Consider the following 19620-nt stretch of genomic DNA (forward strand, 5'->3'; position numbering starts at 1 on the left):
CTTGTGCATCCAAAAGTTCTGTAGCCTTTGGTACTATGTGATCCCACCAGTCAGTGCTCACTTCTTGGGCTCAGAAGCGAAGCGCCACCATCTGCAACTGCTCCATGAATGCCACCAACAACCTTGAACTGGTTCTCGCTATGTTCAACAGCAATCCGTCCTCCAAGGAATCGTCATGTTCTCCACTCATTCATTTCTTCTTGTGGCTCTACAAACACTCCAGGATCATGCACCCTGTGATTGCATTGCTCATGATAATAGTGTGGAGCTGTGCAGGCTCTATGCTGCTGTCAGAGATAGTAGACAGTGAGAAGGGTTGTGCAGCTTTGTGGGACTTTGGGGGAAAAAAGGCATGAAAAAATTATGGGATACAGATAACATTATGGAATGGAGACAGTTGCAAACTGGGATGTTAGCCCTATGTTCCCATTCATCCCTGCGTGACTTGCTTAGGCCCCTTCATGCATTGCCAGAATTTCCCAAAAGACGGTGTGCTTAATGCCGGTGAGTTGCACAATGAGACACTTACCTAGGGTGCCCCACGCTGTGCATCAGTAAACTCCTGGTGAGTACGTGCATCACCAACACAAGGAGCCAAATATACATGCACACAAGCAATGTACTAACTGTGGCAGCTGTATGCTGGGTTGCCAACCCTCCAGAATTAAAGATTAATCTCTAATTAAAGATTATGTCATGTGATGAAATCTCCAAGAATTCGTCCAACCAAAGTTAGCAACCCTAGTGTATGCCAATGTAACTCGAGTTGACATAATTTTGTCACGTAGACATGGCCTCAGTCTTTCATTACAATGGATGGAACTGGAAGACATATTGGAAATGAGAAGGAAAGGCTATGGGACAAGCAGCTAAAGGGCAGAATGAGGGAAATGTAAACTGAAAGCAAGGAAAGAAACAGAACCCTGTTTAAGGTCATACATGACAATTGTCATCATTTCGTGCCTGTCTCTCTGGAAGCCACAATCAGAAGTTCCCCATCATTGCCTCACCTGATACCAATTTCCCCAGGGATTGGGAATCGCCTTTCCAGAAATAAAAATGTAGTACTTTGGGTGGAGTTAAAGTGTTCGCTATGATCTTTAGAGCCCTAAATAGCATGGGACCAGCCTACCCGAGGGATCCCCTCTCTCCCCGTGTCATAATACTATAGCTGTGGGCAGCAGGGGTGCCAGAGCTGGATCCCCCTTGTATAAAAGAGAGGTGGAATGACTAGAGGGCATCTCCTGTGAGGGCTCCAGGACTCTGGATCTTTTTCCCCACCTCCTCATCCAAAATATTCCAAATATGGTGACCTTTCAGGCATGCTGCAAAAGACATTGGTTTGAGAGAGTTTGGGGGGAGACTGAGGGTTGAAATGATCACTTTAACGTTGCTGAGACTTCATTGGGGTGTTAATGGTATCAGTGTGCCTAGAGCCTGGGAAAGGTATTTTTTAAATTATTTTTAAATGAAAATGAATATTCAAAGATTATTTGCTACCACAATTAGCATTTCCTTTACTGTATTGGGCCACACACTCTAACTCTACCCTTTAACACCCTATGTGAGGGGCATATGAAATTATAATTTGTTTTCTTTATGAACACCAGTGTTTCCGTGTTTTCCCTGATCTTGCTGCTATAACTCATCAGAGAATAGCAGAGGGCTATTCACTTCCTACATTTATGTAAACTGAGTGGGATTAAATTAAAGTGTAATTCAAATAACAGGTGACTAAGATAATGTGGGCACACAGTGACTTAGTTGTTTATTTGAAAAAATTGAGCTTATACAATGTGGTGCCTATGTCTCTCTCTCTGGTTATATGGTAAACAGCTTTTAACAGGATGTGGAACGTATGCTTGAGGTTTGATACGAAAGATGGTATATGGTGATTCTGTACTATGCTATTATTGATTTGCATAAAGAATGGTGGCATTTAGTAATGAAGGGTGAAATCCACCCTCATGTAAAGAACCATTAAAAGTCCTATCTACTGCTTGAGACCTGTTTAGAGGACTTGCGTGGTCTTGTGCTAGCACCCTGCATAGGGGCATTTTTGCCCAATCTTAATAAGATCCATCCCATTATCCGATTTTTTCCCCCCAGTCCACGTGATGAAAACACAGCTGATGTAATTCCATTCTCGGCACATTTTAAATGAATGAAAAGCTTTACATCAGTATCCATGGTGCTGTGCTATCGAATGTGTGTTCTTGAGAAATTACAGGCCCCATCCCTAAGTAGCTTGCAGATTGATAGAGAAGTGGTTACAAAGCATAATATAAAACAAAGTAGACAGAGAATAACGGATGGTCACTATAGCAGGCACATGTTATGGAATAAGATCACAAGATCATCCTTCCTCCTGTGGTCTGTTACCTAATGCTGGTTCTCAAAAAGAAAAGGAGTACTTGTGGCACCTTAGAGACTAACAAATTTATTAGAGCATAAGCTTTTGTGAGCTACAGCTCACTTCATCGGATGCATTTGGTGGAAAAAACAGAGGAGAGATTTATATACACACACACACAGAGAACATGAAACAATGGGTTTATCATACACACTGTAAGGAGAGTGATCACTTAAGATAAGCCATCACCAACAGCAGGGGGGGGAAGGAGGAAAACCTTTCATGGTGACAAGCAGGTAGGCTAATTCCAGCAGTTAACAATGCTAATGCTGGTTGTGGTAGAACAAGGATCTGCAGCCCTCATCAGAAAAACAAGGCAATGGGTATTTGTAAATTGGTGGGTCAACTCCCCAGCCAGTGCACAATAAAGCTAATATCAATGGCAGAATTTCAACCCCTTTCTTCAGGGTTTTCTTCATTGAACAAAACAATTCAGTGCCAACTCTACCCAGCTCCAAGCTTTCCTAGATGACACTGTTCCTTCTGGAAACCCAAGTCTTGCTTCCTGGTCTTCCCTAACGACTACCCACATTAAAACTTCCCTGGAGGTATCTTTTACCAGACCTTCCACCTGGTTGGTGCATAGAGACTCTTTTCCTTGATCCTGCATCTCCCTCTTACAGGAAATGCTGTCTCTTGTCTGTCACATGACCTGACTCGCCCAATTAGCCACAGCCTTGAAATAGAGGGCTTGGGCACATATATTTGCCCCAGGACCAGTGCCCTGCTGCAAAGTGTTGTGTTCAGTTCATTTTAGGGATGGTTCTTGCTCTCTTGAAGAATCAGCATACTGTTATCAAAGATGCTATTGCCTTCAGTAGACATGTTCCCTAAATAAAGGTATGCATGGAATAATGGCAGGCTGGGAGGGTATGGGCTGGATTGCTCTCCAGGGATAATGCTACCACAGTGATTTCAAGAGCGGGGTCCCTGAGACATCCAAAGGAATTGTTTGGATCTGAAGGAAGCAGCAAGGGCTAAAAAATAAGGAACTAGACTCAGAGTCAGGAGGCCAGGGTTTTATTCCCAGCTTTGCCACTGTCTTGCTCTGTAACCATAGGAAGTCACGTAATTGTTCTGTGCCTCAGTTTCCCCATATGGAAAATGCAGGATGTGATGATAATGCTCTCCCACCTTTACCATGGGTAAAAAGTGTGCTAGAAAAATGTAATCCCAGTGTGACTAACCGTCACAATTAAATTGCCTAATGTGATTTTGGCCCCTGGTGGAGCCAAATTCGATACAAGAAACTCCAGCCTTCACATTATTTCCAGCTTTGCCCAGGGGAGATATGCCCTCTGATTGGCTACCTCCTTCATTTCCCAGCTCTCTGGAGAAAAGCAGTCAATCAGGGCTGCTGCAGGAGGCAGACAGATCTCTCCCTCCTACCCTCAGGAGCGTGGAGGAGTTTTGGGGTAGTAGAGAGGGGATGGGGGGAGAGGGAGCAAAAAAGAGCCCAGCAGCTCTGGGCAGCCCAGCATCCTCCTCCTCCCCCGCTACATCCTCCCTCTATCCTTGCAACACCCAACTGGGAAGGAAGAGAGGGGCTGAAGAACCATTGGAGCTGCAGGAGGAGCAGACGTGTGCTGAGGGGCCAGGGGCCGATATGGCCCGGAGGTGCAGAACTAATGTGGGAACATAATTAATTGCTAGGCTGGGGGCTGGGTAGATGTGGTAGGTGGTGGGGATACAGAATCAATGAATTAGAAGTTTGAGGACAGAAAGATGTTGGAAGCTCTGCACCATCGGGCAGCTGGGAGAGCTGGTGCAGCAGCTCATGCACACAGACATGCTGGGAGATGTGCAAGAATAAAATTAAAGCCTTAGGTAGGAAAACTCATAAGTCTCCATATTATGCCTCACTAAGCTGTAATATATTTTGTGGAATAAGAACTCAGGGGCCAGAGGGACAAGATACCTCTGAGGATGGCTAATTTGCTCTCATGTAGTATTATTAATTTTCCCTCCTATTTCTTATTCAGGTCTAATGGTGAGTAATGTATATAACCAGAAGTTTTGGAATAACACAAACTATTTATTTTTCCCAATGAGAGAAATAGCATTTGAGCTTATTTGGGGCAGTTTTAAGTATAATTTGCACACTGCTCTTAGTGCCTACTATTTCTTGTGTGGTTAGGAGTAACTAAATAAAACAAGCATATAATTTTTGCTCCTATAAACCAAACAGTTAACTTCGCAGTGATACTGAGATGTGCTTTGTCTGTTGTCTATAAATAGGAAAAGAAAAGGAAAGGAGCCATTTCAAGCCCTATCTACACTACAGTCTTGTATGGTTTCTAAAACCAGGACAGCATCAGCCAGTAAAACTGTATTAACTAAAAGCATTAGTCCAACTGGATCCTGAAGACCGTCTGTTAAGCCAGCCAAGATTGTCACGTGGATGGAGCCTTTGGCCAAATTCAGAGGCTGACTTGACTGTGGGCATAAGTTGGTAAGAAATCTGGCATTCAGTAGATAGGAGTGTAACTCATATTGATTCTGTAGGGTCCAAATTAATTCCCTGGAATAAGTGAGTACAGTTCCCTTTGGCTTAAGTCAACCTCTAACTGTTGGGGGTTAGGAAAAGAATGTCCCTGATGGCATAACTCCATAACTGCCTACTGCAGTGTTTCATTCACCTTTCTCTGAAGCAGTCTATGCTGTGTGCTCTTGATGATAGCATGGTGGACTAAGCAGACCCCTGCTCTGGTCTGATCTAGTCTGGAAATCCCTGTGTTCCTACTAAACGCAGTTAGAGGTGCACCTGTTTATAGCAGGGGTTGAAGTTGGCCCTAGGAATGTTGGGGATGGTTAGTTAAAAGGTGGCTTTCCCATAAACTCTGTTAGTTCCTTTTCTTGCTACAGCTTCCTTTTTCTGCCCCTTTGTGGAGCAAATTACACAAGCCTTGAACAGCCACTGAATGACAAATCAGTGGATGTTACACTACTACAAATCACGTACATGTTTTCTGACTCACATATGTGTAACTTGTGTTGATGTGTAACTTGCACCACAGCTAAATCTCTTATCATGGCAATCAGACAGAAAAGATCAATTAGGTTATTTAGCCCATTCCCTGCCAGTAGAGGGTTATTTCCTAATACATTTTCTACTGCTTTGTCTACCCTCAGGATGTCTTTCCTATTATTCAGCCTAAGTTTTCCTTTTCGTATTCATTTATCCAATTACATCACACGCTTTTCTTTCACTAAATTGAAGCATTAATTCAGTATTAGTTATTATTCTTTGCAGACCAAATGTACTCAGTGGTGCCTGAGCTCAGACGGTTCTCGCGTTCTGGTTGTTAATAATACAAAAGCTTCTTTGTTTTGTCTGGCATGTTTTGTTTGTCTTTTACGAGACTCTGTGTTTGCACAGAAAAAAACTTAAAAAGAAAGATCCCAAGTTATTAACAATATTTGTGTAGAGTGAAAAATAGCAAATTCCTTTTTTGTGTCATTGGGCCAAATCTTCCCTTGTGTAACTCCCTACAAGTTACTGAAGTTATGCTGGGGATGAATTTGGCCCATTTTGTTTTAGTGAAAATTTTAGTATTTTACAGCATGGTATTTCAGTCCTAGAGTTGTTCTCGAACTTGATGCTAGTACATTTAACACTTGTGTATTGCAGATGAATATCCTGGCCCGGATCCTGCAAACACTTAAGCACGTGCTTCACTTCAATCAGGTGAGTAAAATAATAGGATGGCCTTCAAGTTCAGTATACGTGTGAGCATTTGCAGGACTGGGGCTTAACCACAATTTAAACACATTGGTACAGAGAAGATGGTGCCCCACTTAAGTGGTCTCTGATGGTCTCTTCAGGGCATGAAGGGCTTTTAAAAGTTACAGAAGAATTTTGTTTTCCTGAGTCTCTTAGAATTAGTGATTTCCAGCTTGCTGTTCTCTAGTACCGGCAATTAAATATGCACTAGCTGAGGATTGCAGAGATCACACAGTAGAAGCGTATATATACATTTAATAACAGTGGTAATTTGAATACAGAAAATCCTATTGAATTTGTGTTCCAACTACTTTTAAGCAGTGTGTTTTTATTGCCTTTTGCTATGAAACGTTTGCTTTTTGCTCAGAGCCCTTCATTAACCTGTGGACTTTGCACTGTAATTAAATGCCCGGCCCAGTGCTATTGTTGCCAATTTTGCTTGGACGTATTCCTGGAGGTTTCATCACATGACATAATCTTTAATTAAAGATTACTATTTAATTCCTGGAGACTCCAGGACAACCCTGTAGGGTTGGCAACCCTAGAAGCTTCATTTCCAGAGGAGGGGGTATGATGCATGAGGCACATAGAGAGCTTTATCCCTGATGCTGCAGTGCCTGGGTCCCCAGGAAGCTGAGAATAAATAAGGGCATGTCTACACTACAAAATTAGATCAAGCCCTAATTTGCATTGGCATACAGCCGCCACAGTAATTACAATGTTTGTGCATGTCTGCACTCTGCTCCTTGGATTGGTGGTGCGTATCCTTACCAGGAGCACTTGCATTGATTGAACTGTCAGTGTGGGGCATTGTGGGATGGCTTTTGAAAGCTAGCAACAGTAGATATAAGCAACACAGTGTTTACACTGACACTGTGTCAGCCTAACTACATTGACATTGACTCTACCCTTCTCATGGAGGTGGAGTAATTAAGTCAGTTCAGTGGGCGAGTTATGTTGGTGGGAGTGAAATTTTAGTGTAGACACTCAGGACTTGTCAACACATATAACGCTGCAGTGTGGTTTATTCACACTTTTGAGTGACATAAAGTATGCTGAGAGAAACATAGTAATGTAGACACACAACCTTACATAGTTAGATTGACGTAAACTGCTTTGCATTGACCTAACTCTGTAGTGTAGACCAGGTTTGGATCTACATTTAAACTACTACAGCAGCGCAACTGCAGCTGCATCACTGTAGTGCTTCAGGGTAGACACTACCTATGCTGACGAAAGCGGTTCAATCCGAGAAGTGGCAGCTAGGTTGACAGAAGAATTCTTCCATCGGCCTAGTATTATCTTCACTGGGAGTTAGGTCAGCATAGCTACATCTCAGGTGTGCAGACCAGCCCTGCGTTAGGGGGTCTCTTCATACTTGCCCTTGAGGGGAACAAGCCAGGGTCTCAGGGTTTCCTTGACACTGGGGGCTGGTCTACACTAGGAAGTTATGTCGACCTAGCTATGTCACTGAGAGACCTAGTTAAGGCGACCTAAGTCCCACTGTGGACAGCGCTAAGTTGACACATGAATTGTTCCTTCAACTTAGCTACCACCTCTCAAGGGGGTGGATTTACTACAGCCACTTACAAGTAAGGCCTTGTCTACACTAAAGGGAAAAGTCTATCTAAGCTACACCATTTGAGTCACGTGAATAGAGTAACTCAAATCGACATAGCTCAGATCTACTTACCACGGGGTCCATACTACGCGACGTCGATGGGAGACGCTCTCCCGTTGACTCCCCTTACTTTTCTCGATCAGGTGGAGTACAGGAGGGGATGGCAGAGTGATTGGCGGTCGATTTAGCGGGTCTTCACTAGATGCCACGATTGCTGCAAGTGTAGACAAGCCTTAAGTGTCTATGCTGCTGTGGTGCAGCAGCACTGCTGCCATGGCATTTCTAGTGTAGACACACCCCACCACAAGCCAAACGCTTTGCCTCCGGAGCCCAGAACTTTCTCAACTGCCCTCAGCAGTAGGAGGACAGCTCCTTGGGGAGCAGGGTTGCAGGCAGAAGGGCTGGTGTATTCTTGGGTGTATTCAAACTGTGAGCAGACCCAGCACTTAGGGCTCCCGAGGTTTGGCAAAATTCACTTTTTAATTTTTTTTATCATTCTGATGGATAATATCAACATTTATTTTTAAGCATTGTTAATTTTTATCCACTTACATTTCCACAATTGCGGGAATTTCCGGGGGTGGGCAGGGGGAGGCAGCGGGCTCAGCCAATCGGGAGCTCTCAGCCAATAATTAGTTAATGACAGTAGATCCTGCCGTTCAAAAAAATGAAAGCTTTGTCCCTGGGAAAACGCAAATTGTCAGAAAACACAGTGCAAATACCTCTCAATCAAACTGTTGTAAGTTCTCCAGCTTTTTTCTTCCTTTGCTTGTCTGTAAATGTTGATGATCCGTGATGGAAATATTTGTTTTCATGGGGCTTGGGGGATGTACAGTAAAATCCCCATTTACTGACAAAAATCGAGTCCTTCCAAGCCTTACCCACTGTGCATGCAACCCCGAGCGCTGGCCCCTTCCCTGCCAGCCTCCCATCCTCCTTTTCCACCAAATGCATCCGATGAAGTGAGCTGTAGCTCACGAAAGCTTATGCTCTAATAAATTTGTTAGTCTCTAAGGTGCCACAAGTCCTCCTTTTCTTTTTGCGAATACAGACTAACTCGGCTGCTACTCTGAATCCTCTTACTATGCATCCCCCCCTCTCCGCTCCTCCTACCCCGCTGCATGTCCCCAGCACCGCCCCTCCACGGTCCATGTCCTCCTCCGCGCCGAGCCCTGTCCCCGCCCCGTGCGATTGTCTCCAGCCAGGGGGTGGCTCCCGCGGGCAGCCCTGCCCACCTCGCCCCCCTCCGCAGGCGGCGCCGGCGCCGGGCGAGCTGTTTGGCCGCTGGAGTTACAGAAGCTGCTGCCGCCGCCGCCGCCGGAGCCTGGTGCACAGCGAGCGAGCGAGCGAAGTTTCCCTGGAAGGTGAGCGAGCTGGATGCATGCGGACTGCAGCCACATGCAGCGGGGAGGAGGAGGAGTGGAGGGGGCGCAAACGTACGGTGCCACCAAAGCAACTTGCACGGGAGACGGGGGAGCATGCAGCCTGGCCGCGAAGGGATAGTCACATGCACGGGGGGGACAGGCCTGCGAATTGTTGCAAGTTAAGCGACGTGCCCCTGGATCTTGCAGAGTTCAGGTTGCTGTGGTTGCCCGAGGGGTGGGGCAGGGTAGTGCTACAGATCGCAGCAGGCTCTCACGCGAAGCAATCCTCGAGGGGCAGGGGAGGCGGTGCAACCAGTGTGTGCTAGCTGGAGTGAGACATCCGGTTGTAACAAGGGGTTGGGGTTGCTTTGCAAGTGACTCTAAAGTAGAAAAGCAGAACTCGGGGAACTCTCCGATTCTCCCCTTTTACTTTGCATCCCCCGCAAGCCCCCATTCTCTGGGTGCGCTCCAGAGGCTGCCCCGTATAGCCTCGGTTCTGCCTTGTTTGCTGCTCCGGACCAGCCCAAAGTGAAAGTGCGTGTGCAGCGGGCAGGCTCAGAAAACAGAAAGCCTGGGAGGGGACTGTGCATTCCCCACCCAATGGCTGAAAGAAGAGATCTGGCTGTGTGTGGTTGGGTTGGGAGCCAAGTAGTGGAGCCACCTCACGCTGTCCCCTTGGCTGATGCTCTTGCTTTAGAATCAGCTCGATGGAGCAAATCCTTTCTCTCTTCCCTCCGAGCCCCCTTTCTCTCCACCCTTCTCCATTCACTTCTGAATGGTGCCTTTTACATGAGTGCCACGAACGCAGACTGCCCAAATCCGGTGGCATACAAACTGATTTCTTCACCTTCATACCTCCCAACATTTGAAAGCTATCAATAAGGACATATGGGCAAGAAAAATGGAGACCTCCTTTTAACTGCTGAAATTCATTGGAGCGGGAGGGCTTTTTGGCTGGATGGAATAGGGCAAATGACAGATCTGTTGCTTAGTAGAGGCTGTCCCTGCTAAACGGGGGCAGTTAGTATAGAAGGTTTGAAAAGGTCCTTTCATTTCAGTTTTGTGAGTATACTGTAGCAGATTTGTACTTATACAGGGTCTATAATTAGCATATTTAGTGACTGGACTTCTAAGTGCTTCCTGGGGAAAAAAATTAGGTTTGGGTCTGGGCTCACTCCTAACAGTCACTGAAGGGGAATCACAGAGGTTTCATCATCTCTCTCATTCCACTGAATTTATTTTAACGAGAGGGAATTCATCTGAAGACCGGTGTTGGCTCTGTAAACCTTTTTGGAATGCACATTTTTTCCCTTGCAAACTGTGAATATATAATTATTCCACGCAAAGGAAAACATTTTCTGCAGTAAACATAAATTTAGGCAGTGCATGAGAAAGAAGAGCCCGGAAGACAAGCTCTTCACGTAGGAAGGAAAAAAACAACAACCCTTCTTACATTATTCTGGACTTTGTAGGATAGACAGGAAAAAACAATAAAGTGCACAAAATCTTTTATGTTGTCTTTTCACAGGGACAGTTGCACGTTTCAAATAATAATAGTATTTCTTGTATTAATTAGCACCTCAGATTATTAAAGCTGGGAAAAAAACTAAGTCTAATTTACTTTGTCTTTTATGCTGTCCGTTCACACTTTGCTGAGCTCTCAGCAATGAAAACAGACCCAAGTGCACTAAGTTTCACTTTTGGGTTCTGTTGCTGCAAAATATGTGTTGCAAATACTACTGGGAGTGGATGTCAGTTTGTTTTTTCCCCTACAATGTTTCTGTAGGAATTTACAAAACTAACGCTAAGGAATGTTATTTACAAAACTTTATTTGGGGCCAGATATGATCTCTTTAAATAGAGAGGGTGAACAGCTGTGTTTAAATCAAGACTGTTTGAAATGATACTCTGGACACTTATTGTTTGTGAAGTTGAGTTTTTAACTGTCTGATTTAGCTTAAATCATCTCTCTTATTTTTATATTCTTCCATTTGGCAGATATATTTATATCTCTTTCTCCAGCCTTTTATTAATAGTGGAGGTTGGCTCACTATAGGTCTGATTTAAGCCTGATTCCTGTGTAGCTGTTGTGATGATAGCATTGAAATATGCCATGAAGCACTCAGATTTGGATCAGAGGATTTACCTGCTGGCTCTTATTTTTCATCCTAGCAAAGTGCTATATTACCTTGGCCAAATACTGTATAAAATTTGGTTTCCCAAATGAATTTTGGCTTGTAGTATTTATTAATTAATTTATGCTAGCACCAAGAGGCCCTGATCAAGATTGTGGCCTCATTTCTTTTAGGAGTTGTACAAGTGTGGAAGTAGACATGGTCTCTGCACTTACAAGCTTACAGTCAGAAATATGTTCTAAGGTATACTGTAGGACAAAAAGAATCTGAAAGTTCAAACGTACTCAGAGCCTCCAATACCTATTCAAGTCAATGGGAGTCTTTCCATTGACTTGCAGGGGTTCTCACAATAAATTTTTTGGTGGCCTCAGAGTGTAGCCACCAACTCTTGCTGGTGGCCACACTGAAACTTTTTCCTAAAAAACTTAACTAACTTTAGGAAAAACAAATAAATATGCATATGTACACATCCAGATCATTGCAGTTTATTTATGTAGGGTTTGTTTTTTTTTTGCAGACTCAGTAATTAAAATAATGCTGTGAAAAGTGATATTTATATGTTTTTTAATATCACTTTTCACAGCAAGTCCTGGGCAAGTTAAGACCTGCATGGAGGGGCCAGAGGTGAGACAGCAGGGGCCAGGGAGGATGGTTGGAGGAGTGGGGGGTGAGGCAGCAAAGGCCAGGGGTGATGGATGGGGGGCACCGCCACTGTGTGTTTGGAGGTGTGGCTTGGTGCCTGGGGCTGGGGGTCAGTGCCCTGGGCCGGGGATCAGCACCCACTGCCACACAGCCAAGGGTCAGCACCCAGAGCCATCACCTGCTGCTGTGTGACTGGGGCTTGGGGTCTGCACACACTGCTGCACAGCTGGGGCTAGGAGTCCGTGTCCTGGGCTAGCTCCCACTGGAGCCAGCTGTTGTGCGACCAGGACTGGAGGTCGGTGTCCAGGGCCAGCACCTGCTGGAGCCTGGCGTTGGTGCCTGCTGCTGCATAACCGGGGCTGGGGATCTGCACCTGGGGCTGGCGCCTGGGGATCGGAACCCAGGGTTGATATCCAAGAGCAGTGCCCAAGGTCAATGGCCAGGGCTGGGGGTTGGAGCACATGGCCCGGGGTTGGCTGCCACATGGCCAGGGCTAGGGGTTGGCATCTGCCGGAGGCCAAGGCCAACACTGGGGATCTGCACCCAGGGCCGCAGCTGCTGGGGTTCAGGGTCGGCACCTGGGGCCAGCACCCGGAGTAAGTGACCAGGGCTGGGGGGTCCGAGTGCATAGATGGGGGTCAGCACCTGGGGCCAGCGGCCACTGGCGGGATTGGGGATCGGTGCCATGCAGCCAGAGCCAGGGATTGGAGCCCACCACCGCCTGGCCAGGGGTTGGAGTCTGAAGCCCATGGCTGGAGCCTAGTCTGCAGCCAGGCTCCCTAATTCCCCGCCGCCCAACCACCCCAGGCTGAAGTCCGAGCCCCACTAAGACCCCCTGTTCTCCCCCAGGTAGAGAACTGACCTTGCTCCTTCAGCATTGTGCCCCAGCTGTCTCCGCAGAGTGGCGCATCCAGGAGCAACAGGGAGGGAGTGGGATGGGCTGATGCTTTGCCCCAGGAAGCTGTTGTGGCTGCAGGGAAACCCACTGGTGGCTGCATTTGAGAAACGGTGCTTTTATGGCCTTTGGATCAGGTTCTTGGGTATGACGCCAAAGATAGTAACCTGCTGTCAAACACCTATAGACATGTGTTTGAAATGTGTTCGAAAGAGATGATATCTCCCTTGCAGTCTGTACTAATTTCTGGGTACTTCAGTACTGGAAATTTGTAGATAACGTGGAAAGAACTGAAGGTAGAGAAACCAGAATGATTAAAGAGTTGGAGGGCTTGATTTCTGAGAGAAGATTAAAAGAACTAAACATGGATATATTGGTCAAATGGCCACTAACTTGTGAAGGCAGGGGGAAGTGAGGACATGGTAGTGTACAATATTTGGAAGTAGAAGCATCTTCCAGGAACAAGGGTAATGTAATCACGATAGTCCAGTAGATTAAAGCTATGTATAATATAACTTGGTAAGGGGTTTGGGTCCTTCATGATGAAAGATGCTACAAATGTAGCATGATCACTGGTGAAATTACATCTTAAATACCAGGAAGAATCTCCTGACAGATAGCTAGATTGATTACTGTGGAATAGTCTTTGAAGGAAAATGGTGGAAGCCCTTTTTAAGGCTGGGGAAATCCTGAAGAGAATAACTTTCAGAGGAAGCTAATGGGTTTTTACTGTGGAAATCTAGCTCTGCAAATATTTTGGATTTCAGTCAGGAAAGCTGAGGATTAATCCAGGATCTGCCACTCATCAACAAGATGCCTGCTTGAAACTCAGTGGGGGACTGGAACTGAATGGGGGGGCCAGCATTCGTCAGCTTTTCACTTATTATATAACCAGGAAGAGACTTATGGCAAGAAGACTGGCCACTGTCTGCCCATGAGGTTGGAACAGCAGGTGTTGGGCCGCACAGCTGTGTGCAGATCATGTCCAATTGATCTGTTAGCCACCAGAAAGTGCAGGAAGTTGATAAGTTTGTGTAAGAAAAAGGAAACAAAAGGCTATGTGTGTTCTTCTAGAAGGTGATAGGGTTTTTTAAACTGTTTACTTCTCCCGCGGGTATGTTGTGTAAAATAAAAGGATGATCAAATACTCTATAGAGAAATGGAGGATAGATAATGGTGATTTGGTATAGAATCATAGGGTTAGATGGGACTGCAAGGGTCATCTAGTCTCATCCCCTACCAAAATTTAGGATTTGTTGTGTCTAAACCATCCAAGACAGATGGCTATCCTGCCTTCTTTTGAAAATCTCCAGTGAAGGAGCTTCCTGGACTTCCTTAGGCAGTTTGTTCCATTTTCCTACCGTTCTTACAGTTAGGAATTTTTTCCTGAGATTTAATCTAAATCGCTGTGCTGTAGTTTGAACCTATTGTCTCTTGTCCTGCCCTCTGTGGCAAGAGAGAACAGTTTTTCTCTATGCCTGATTAGTCACTCTCAAACTGCACTAGTAAAGCCAATGAGAGAAATCACATGAGTTCATCCAAATGATTACCATCTCTTCTGTTTCAGTGCAGGAAAAGAGGGTTTCCTAAAAAGATTTCAAAGAGTTGTTTTGTTTTGTATTGCCTACCTCTGTATAATACTGTCTTTTCATCATGTCCAAGGCAGCCCTCTGGGAAGACCAGTTATCTTCATTTCCTCAGACTTCTAAACTGTCCTCACTTGATTTCTTTTTATTACTCTATGGCAGGATTGTCTCTTGAGGGTCACAGAGGGTAATTCGAAGCTGAGGTTGATGCTGTAGTAGGTTTGAATTGTTTTCTTGTTTAGATCTGTAATTCCATTGCTTTAAGTTGACCTCTGCTAGCTGGGTAATGGATTTGTAATTTTCTCTCGATGCTCTTTTTCATTTTCATACTCTGTATGTGCAGATTTGTGGTGTCTGATGTCTGACTTATGCCACCAAGAATAACATTAAGTGAGGCAAGAGAGAACCTTCATTCACCCCATGGTTCTTGTTCAAACATTGTTGAGGCCTCACTGCTTTTGGAACATTAATTCCTACCGCATGATCTCTGCTTTCTGTGAATGAAGAAATATCTTGGCAGAAAGACTGTGACGTGACTCTTCATAAACAAGCATATGCAGTATCACGTTAAAGGAAAACTTCACCCATTTTTCTCAGCTCAGTAGTATGAAAATTCACACATTAAGAAGCAATTCACGAGGGATGAAATTCATCCCAGAGCAGAGAGTAAAGCCCTATACTTAAATGTCATCAGAAAAGTGTGTGTGTGTGTGACAGAGAGAGAGAGAGAGAGAGAGAGAGAGAGAGTGTATGTGAGAAAATTGGTTTGTGCTCTCTTTGTCTCTTTGATGTATAAAGAAGGACTGAAATGTGTTTTTTTCCATATATATGAAAATTATATGGAATATATAAAAATTATACTTGTCGTTCCCCCCCCCAGGAATGTGAGACATGTCAAATCGTATCTTCCCTGTTTTTGCTGTAGGGTTTATTGGTGACTTAGAGTGGGAGCTTTCTCAGAGCTAACTGAAGGGGTAGGGTTTAAATAGCCTGAATAAAAATCACTTTCCATCTCAGTTAATCAAGTTTCACTTTAATGGTTTCTCTGATGTCATAATTCTACTAGTTCTTCATTCACCCATAGTCTTCCAGGAAAAACAGATCAGACGACCGGAATTTCTAATGACAAAAAAACCAAACCAAACCAAACCAAAAAAAAAAAATCCCAAAAACCCAAGCAGGGGAAGAGATATTGGTAGTGGAGGTGGGGGAAACTTTCCCAGCCTCCTTCACACATCACAAAGAAACAAAAGAGTCACAGACCCCATTTTCTGTTCCTTTGCAAATCATCAGTGAGCCCTGTGCTCAAGTGGGATGTTTAGGGCCATTGTGCTGCTTCTCCTGCATGGGGATGAATAAAAATGAATTTGGATAAACTGAAATAACAAATCCCTTTTAATAACAATTGCCATTTCTGAATCTCGTGTCGGGAAGTGACACAATGCTGTGTTCTAACACAGCTGAAGAGCCTGTAACCCAGTTTCCAACCTGTTAATAATGTAACTGGCATAGGGGAATTAATGTGAAGATACGCTATATTAGCCATTGTTTGAATATTGGACATTTTATGCTAATCTAGCAGTCTGCCCTGGATTCTGCCCTTGTGAGGGGGAAAACCTGCTGGCCGGAGGAAAGTGCTCTGAAAATGTCTGCATCTTCCAGCGCTTCGGGGCATGGTGTGCTTTCAAGATGATCTGAGCTTGTACAGCCAGTCCTGCTAGGTTGCTTAGTGAACTCCCCCAAACACACACACGTGTGCCGGACAGAATAACTGATTTAGGAGCTGAGGCTCCTCCTTCAGAATTGCATAGAACCCTTTGTCTGAGATGGGTAGGTGCCGTGGGAGAGCAAGTTAACGCTGCAGCTAGTGACACCAACTCCCCTGTGGATTTCCATTGGGAAAGATGCTGAATTCAGAGAGGAGCATATGACCTAGGGGATCTGATTTCCAGCCCTCCCAGTCTGATGTGGAGAGACATCCAGGGACCATGTTGGATTGGCTCTGCTACTCAGATCCCTGTTTGTGCTTCAGGTGCTCTGCACTGGGCCACAGAGGAGAGTAATAGGACCTTAAGTGTTCAGTTTAAAACACTAAACATTATAATAGGAACTAGAATAGTCTACTATTTTGGGCTTTGATGTTGCTGGTGCACAAAAGACATCCCAGTACAGACATGACCGAGGCAATTAGGACTTTTAATTGTCCACCAATGGCAGAAACTGTGGAGAGTGTAGAGTAGACAGAAGTCCGCCTTTCTTACCATAGTCCTCTAGCCCTGCTCTGTGTAGAAATGTCTTGAGTCCCCTTTTCAGGACATCTCCATCAATGGAGAATTGAGGTCCAGGTGCCTTGTTATCAGAAGGTCCTGTCTGTAACTAAACTTGAACAAATATGTCTCAGATGGCATACTGTGAATCCCCTGCTCCCCCTGGTCAGCAGCAGTTAGCTGCACAAGTTCTCCTGTTAATAACAAATGCTCCACAGGGAGAGGAAGAGGTTGGTAACCAGGTCCAGTGTTTGCTCGTAAATTTCTCTTGATCAATGAACTTTTAGGCAGTTGGTCTGAAGAAAATGGAGGCATTTTTCCTTTAGAGGAAGGTATGTATTGAGTTGTGGAAATGACTCCATTCCCTTTAACCCAAAGCGCCAGGTCTCTCAGTGCTTCCAGAAGTGTTGTTTTTCTTCAGGACTGTGTATTTTCTGACACTGCTGCAGTTTCAGATAACATCCAGACAAGGAGTGTATTGTGTCCAGGAAACAGCAGAGCTTGACCTTCCAGTTTACTTCAAAGTTTGCTTTTCTGTATGCTACTGTGTTCACCAGAACCCAATCAATGGGCAGAGTGAATAAGTCATGCTGCTGACAAAGCAAGTAATGAAGCAAAATGTTCTATCTAGATACTAATATAGGCTTTATCACCACAGTAGCTGGGCTCCTGCCTTCTTGGTAGTGGTGATAGGTAGTTTTCCTGGGCTGATGTGTGCATGCATGCTTGGTTGTTTCAAAAAACTGCTTAGAGGAAGTTGCTGTGCTCTCAAGTACTTGATGGGAATGAAATAATCATATCTGAAGGCCATGTAAGAGTTGTAATCAACACTTAAAAATGCAACCTTGGCAGTTAGGCATTTTCTTTCCACAGATGCTTGTCCATGAAGCAGTTGCTGAAGTGTAAACAAATATGATTCAGCCTTTTCTGACCAAGACCAGGATGACAATGCCAGTCAGCATAAGCACGGGAACTAGGGGCATGGCGGGTGCTGCAGAACCCCCAGGTTTTGTGTGGGATCCTGGCCACCGACCCCACACCCAGGGTCCCGGTGCTGCTGGCCCCAGGCCCTGAGCTCTGCTTCTGGCCCCGTGCCCAGGGTCCTGGCTGATGCCAGCCCCACATCTGTGGCTCTCCTCATGGCCTCGGGAGAGGGGGCACGGAAAGGGGTAAGGCAGGTGTGAAGTAAAAAGCTTGGGGACCACTGGCTTTCAGCACCCTCACTGTAAAAAGTGTTATAGCACCATTGCCAGTCAGCACAGCTCAAAAAAGTATCCAGGCCTGTATGCCCTGCTAACAGCCAGCTAGTAAGAGGGAATGTGATCTGCTTTGTAGGTTTTGTCTTGAGAATGGTAAGTTACTTCTTATTTCAGATGGTACTTAGAGCAAATCTGTCAGTAACGATTATGGAATATGGCACAAGGCCTTTCCAAAGTGCTTCCTCTAGGTAGATAAAGGATTTTTGTTATAGAAAGGAGGCACAAAATACTGGTTAAGTAGAAGACTCCCAAGTTGGAAGATGGGTTCTGTTCCTGCCATTGATTTGTGTGGGGAAAGTGTGTCTGAGAAGTGACCCTGAAAGCGACATTGTAGGGTTCCATGGTTACTCATTCTCATGACTTTGAAATAGTGCTGATGAAGAAAAAGGAGGGCAGCACAAGATTTGGTGTGGACTATAGACAATGAATTGCAGTTGTTTTAAAGCAAGGACAGGCAATCTTTGGCATGCGGCCTGTCAGGGAAATCCACTGGCAGGCTGGGAAGGTTTGTTTACCTGCAATGTCCTCAGGTTCAGCCGATCGCAGCTCCCACTGCCTGCGGTTCGCCGTTCCAGGCCAATGGGGGCTGTAGGAAGCGGCAGCCAGCACATCTCTCAGCCCACACCGCTTTCCACAGCCTCCAATGGCCTGGAACGGTGAACTGTGGCCAGTGGGAGCTGCGATCGGCCGACAGCAGGTAAACAACTGGCCCAGCCCGCCAGCGGATTTCCCTGACAGGCCGCATGCCAAAGGTTGCCGATCCCTGTTTTAAAGGATTCTTACCATTTCCCTGAATAGATTATACCCTACAGAAGCAGGTTCTATCTGGTTTTCCACACTGGACCTTAAAAGTGAATTTAGGCAAGTGGAAGTGGATCCAAAAGACAGGGAAAGACCCCCCTTTTGTCTTAATGCCAGCTCTGGAAGTCACGATGGGTTTTCAAAGTCAAATCAAGAGTTTGCCATTCCCACATCGTCATAACAAAAGTACAATGCCCTTAGCCCTCCACACCCATTCTCAGTTGACCCCTAGGCACTAGCATAATAAACATAAATGATACTTATGCCCTTGTTGACTTCTGCCAGTTCCATTGCTTCTACTAGGTTTACACCAAATTGGTGTAACTTTTGGTCCTGAAATTGGAACTTAGTAAACAATTTTGTTGATGCGAAGAGGTAATAGAATCCAGATTCACACCCATAGCTGTTTGGCTCACAATAAAATTGTGTTTGGTCACTATTTGACTCTGAGTCCATCTGTAGAGCTGGTCTGCAGAGTAGAGGTGCTGGTTTTGCACTGTTGCTTTTCAGAGTAAAGCCACTCTAACTTTTTTCTGTGCCTCAGGCCAGGTGTATATTATGGGCGCGACAGTGGCACAGTTATTGCACGGTAGCTATGCAGTGCCATAGTGTAGATGCGTCCTACACAATGGAAGAGGTTTTCCACCTTCTCGAGTGACAGTTGCTAGGTTGATGGAAGCATTCTTCTGTCAACCTAGCTGTGCCTATGCCATGGGTGAGGTTGGCATACTGGGTTTAGGGTAAAATGGGAATAATAAGTTACCTTTTAAGGCTTAATTAATAGGTATCTTTTAAGGCTTAATTAATTATTGTGTTAAAACATTTTTGAGCCTCAGTAGAATGTACTGTAGAAGTCCAAGGCATTATACTTGTGTTTTCCAGACTGCCAGCTGGATGATCATTTAGTAGGATT

The 19620-nt window shown here is 45.1% G+C and overlaps 1 protein-coding gene across 1 annotated transcript in view; it reads left to right on the plus strand.

Moving 5' to 3' along the window:
• Positions 1 to 8867: 8867 nt before the first annotated feature.
• Positions 8868 to 19620, plus strand: part of CARHSP1 (calcium regulated heat stable protein 1) — a 58530-nt gene continuing 47777 nt past the window's right edge. The window contains exon 1 of the mRNA XM_038420046.2: positions 8868 to 9122. Within this exon, the coding sequence (XP_038275974.2) occupies positions 8909 to 9122 (214 nt within the window). The 5' untranslated portion in view covers positions 8868 to 8908. The remainder of the gene's footprint in view (positions 9123 to 19620) is intronic.

This window comes from Dermochelys coriacea, chromosome 10, assembly GCF_009764565.3.
Source record: "Dermochelys coriacea isolate rDerCor1 chromosome 10, rDerCor1.pri.v4, whole genome shotgun sequence".
Lineage (NCBI taxonomy): Eukaryota > Metazoa > Chordata > Testudines > Dermochelyidae > Dermochelys > Dermochelys coriacea.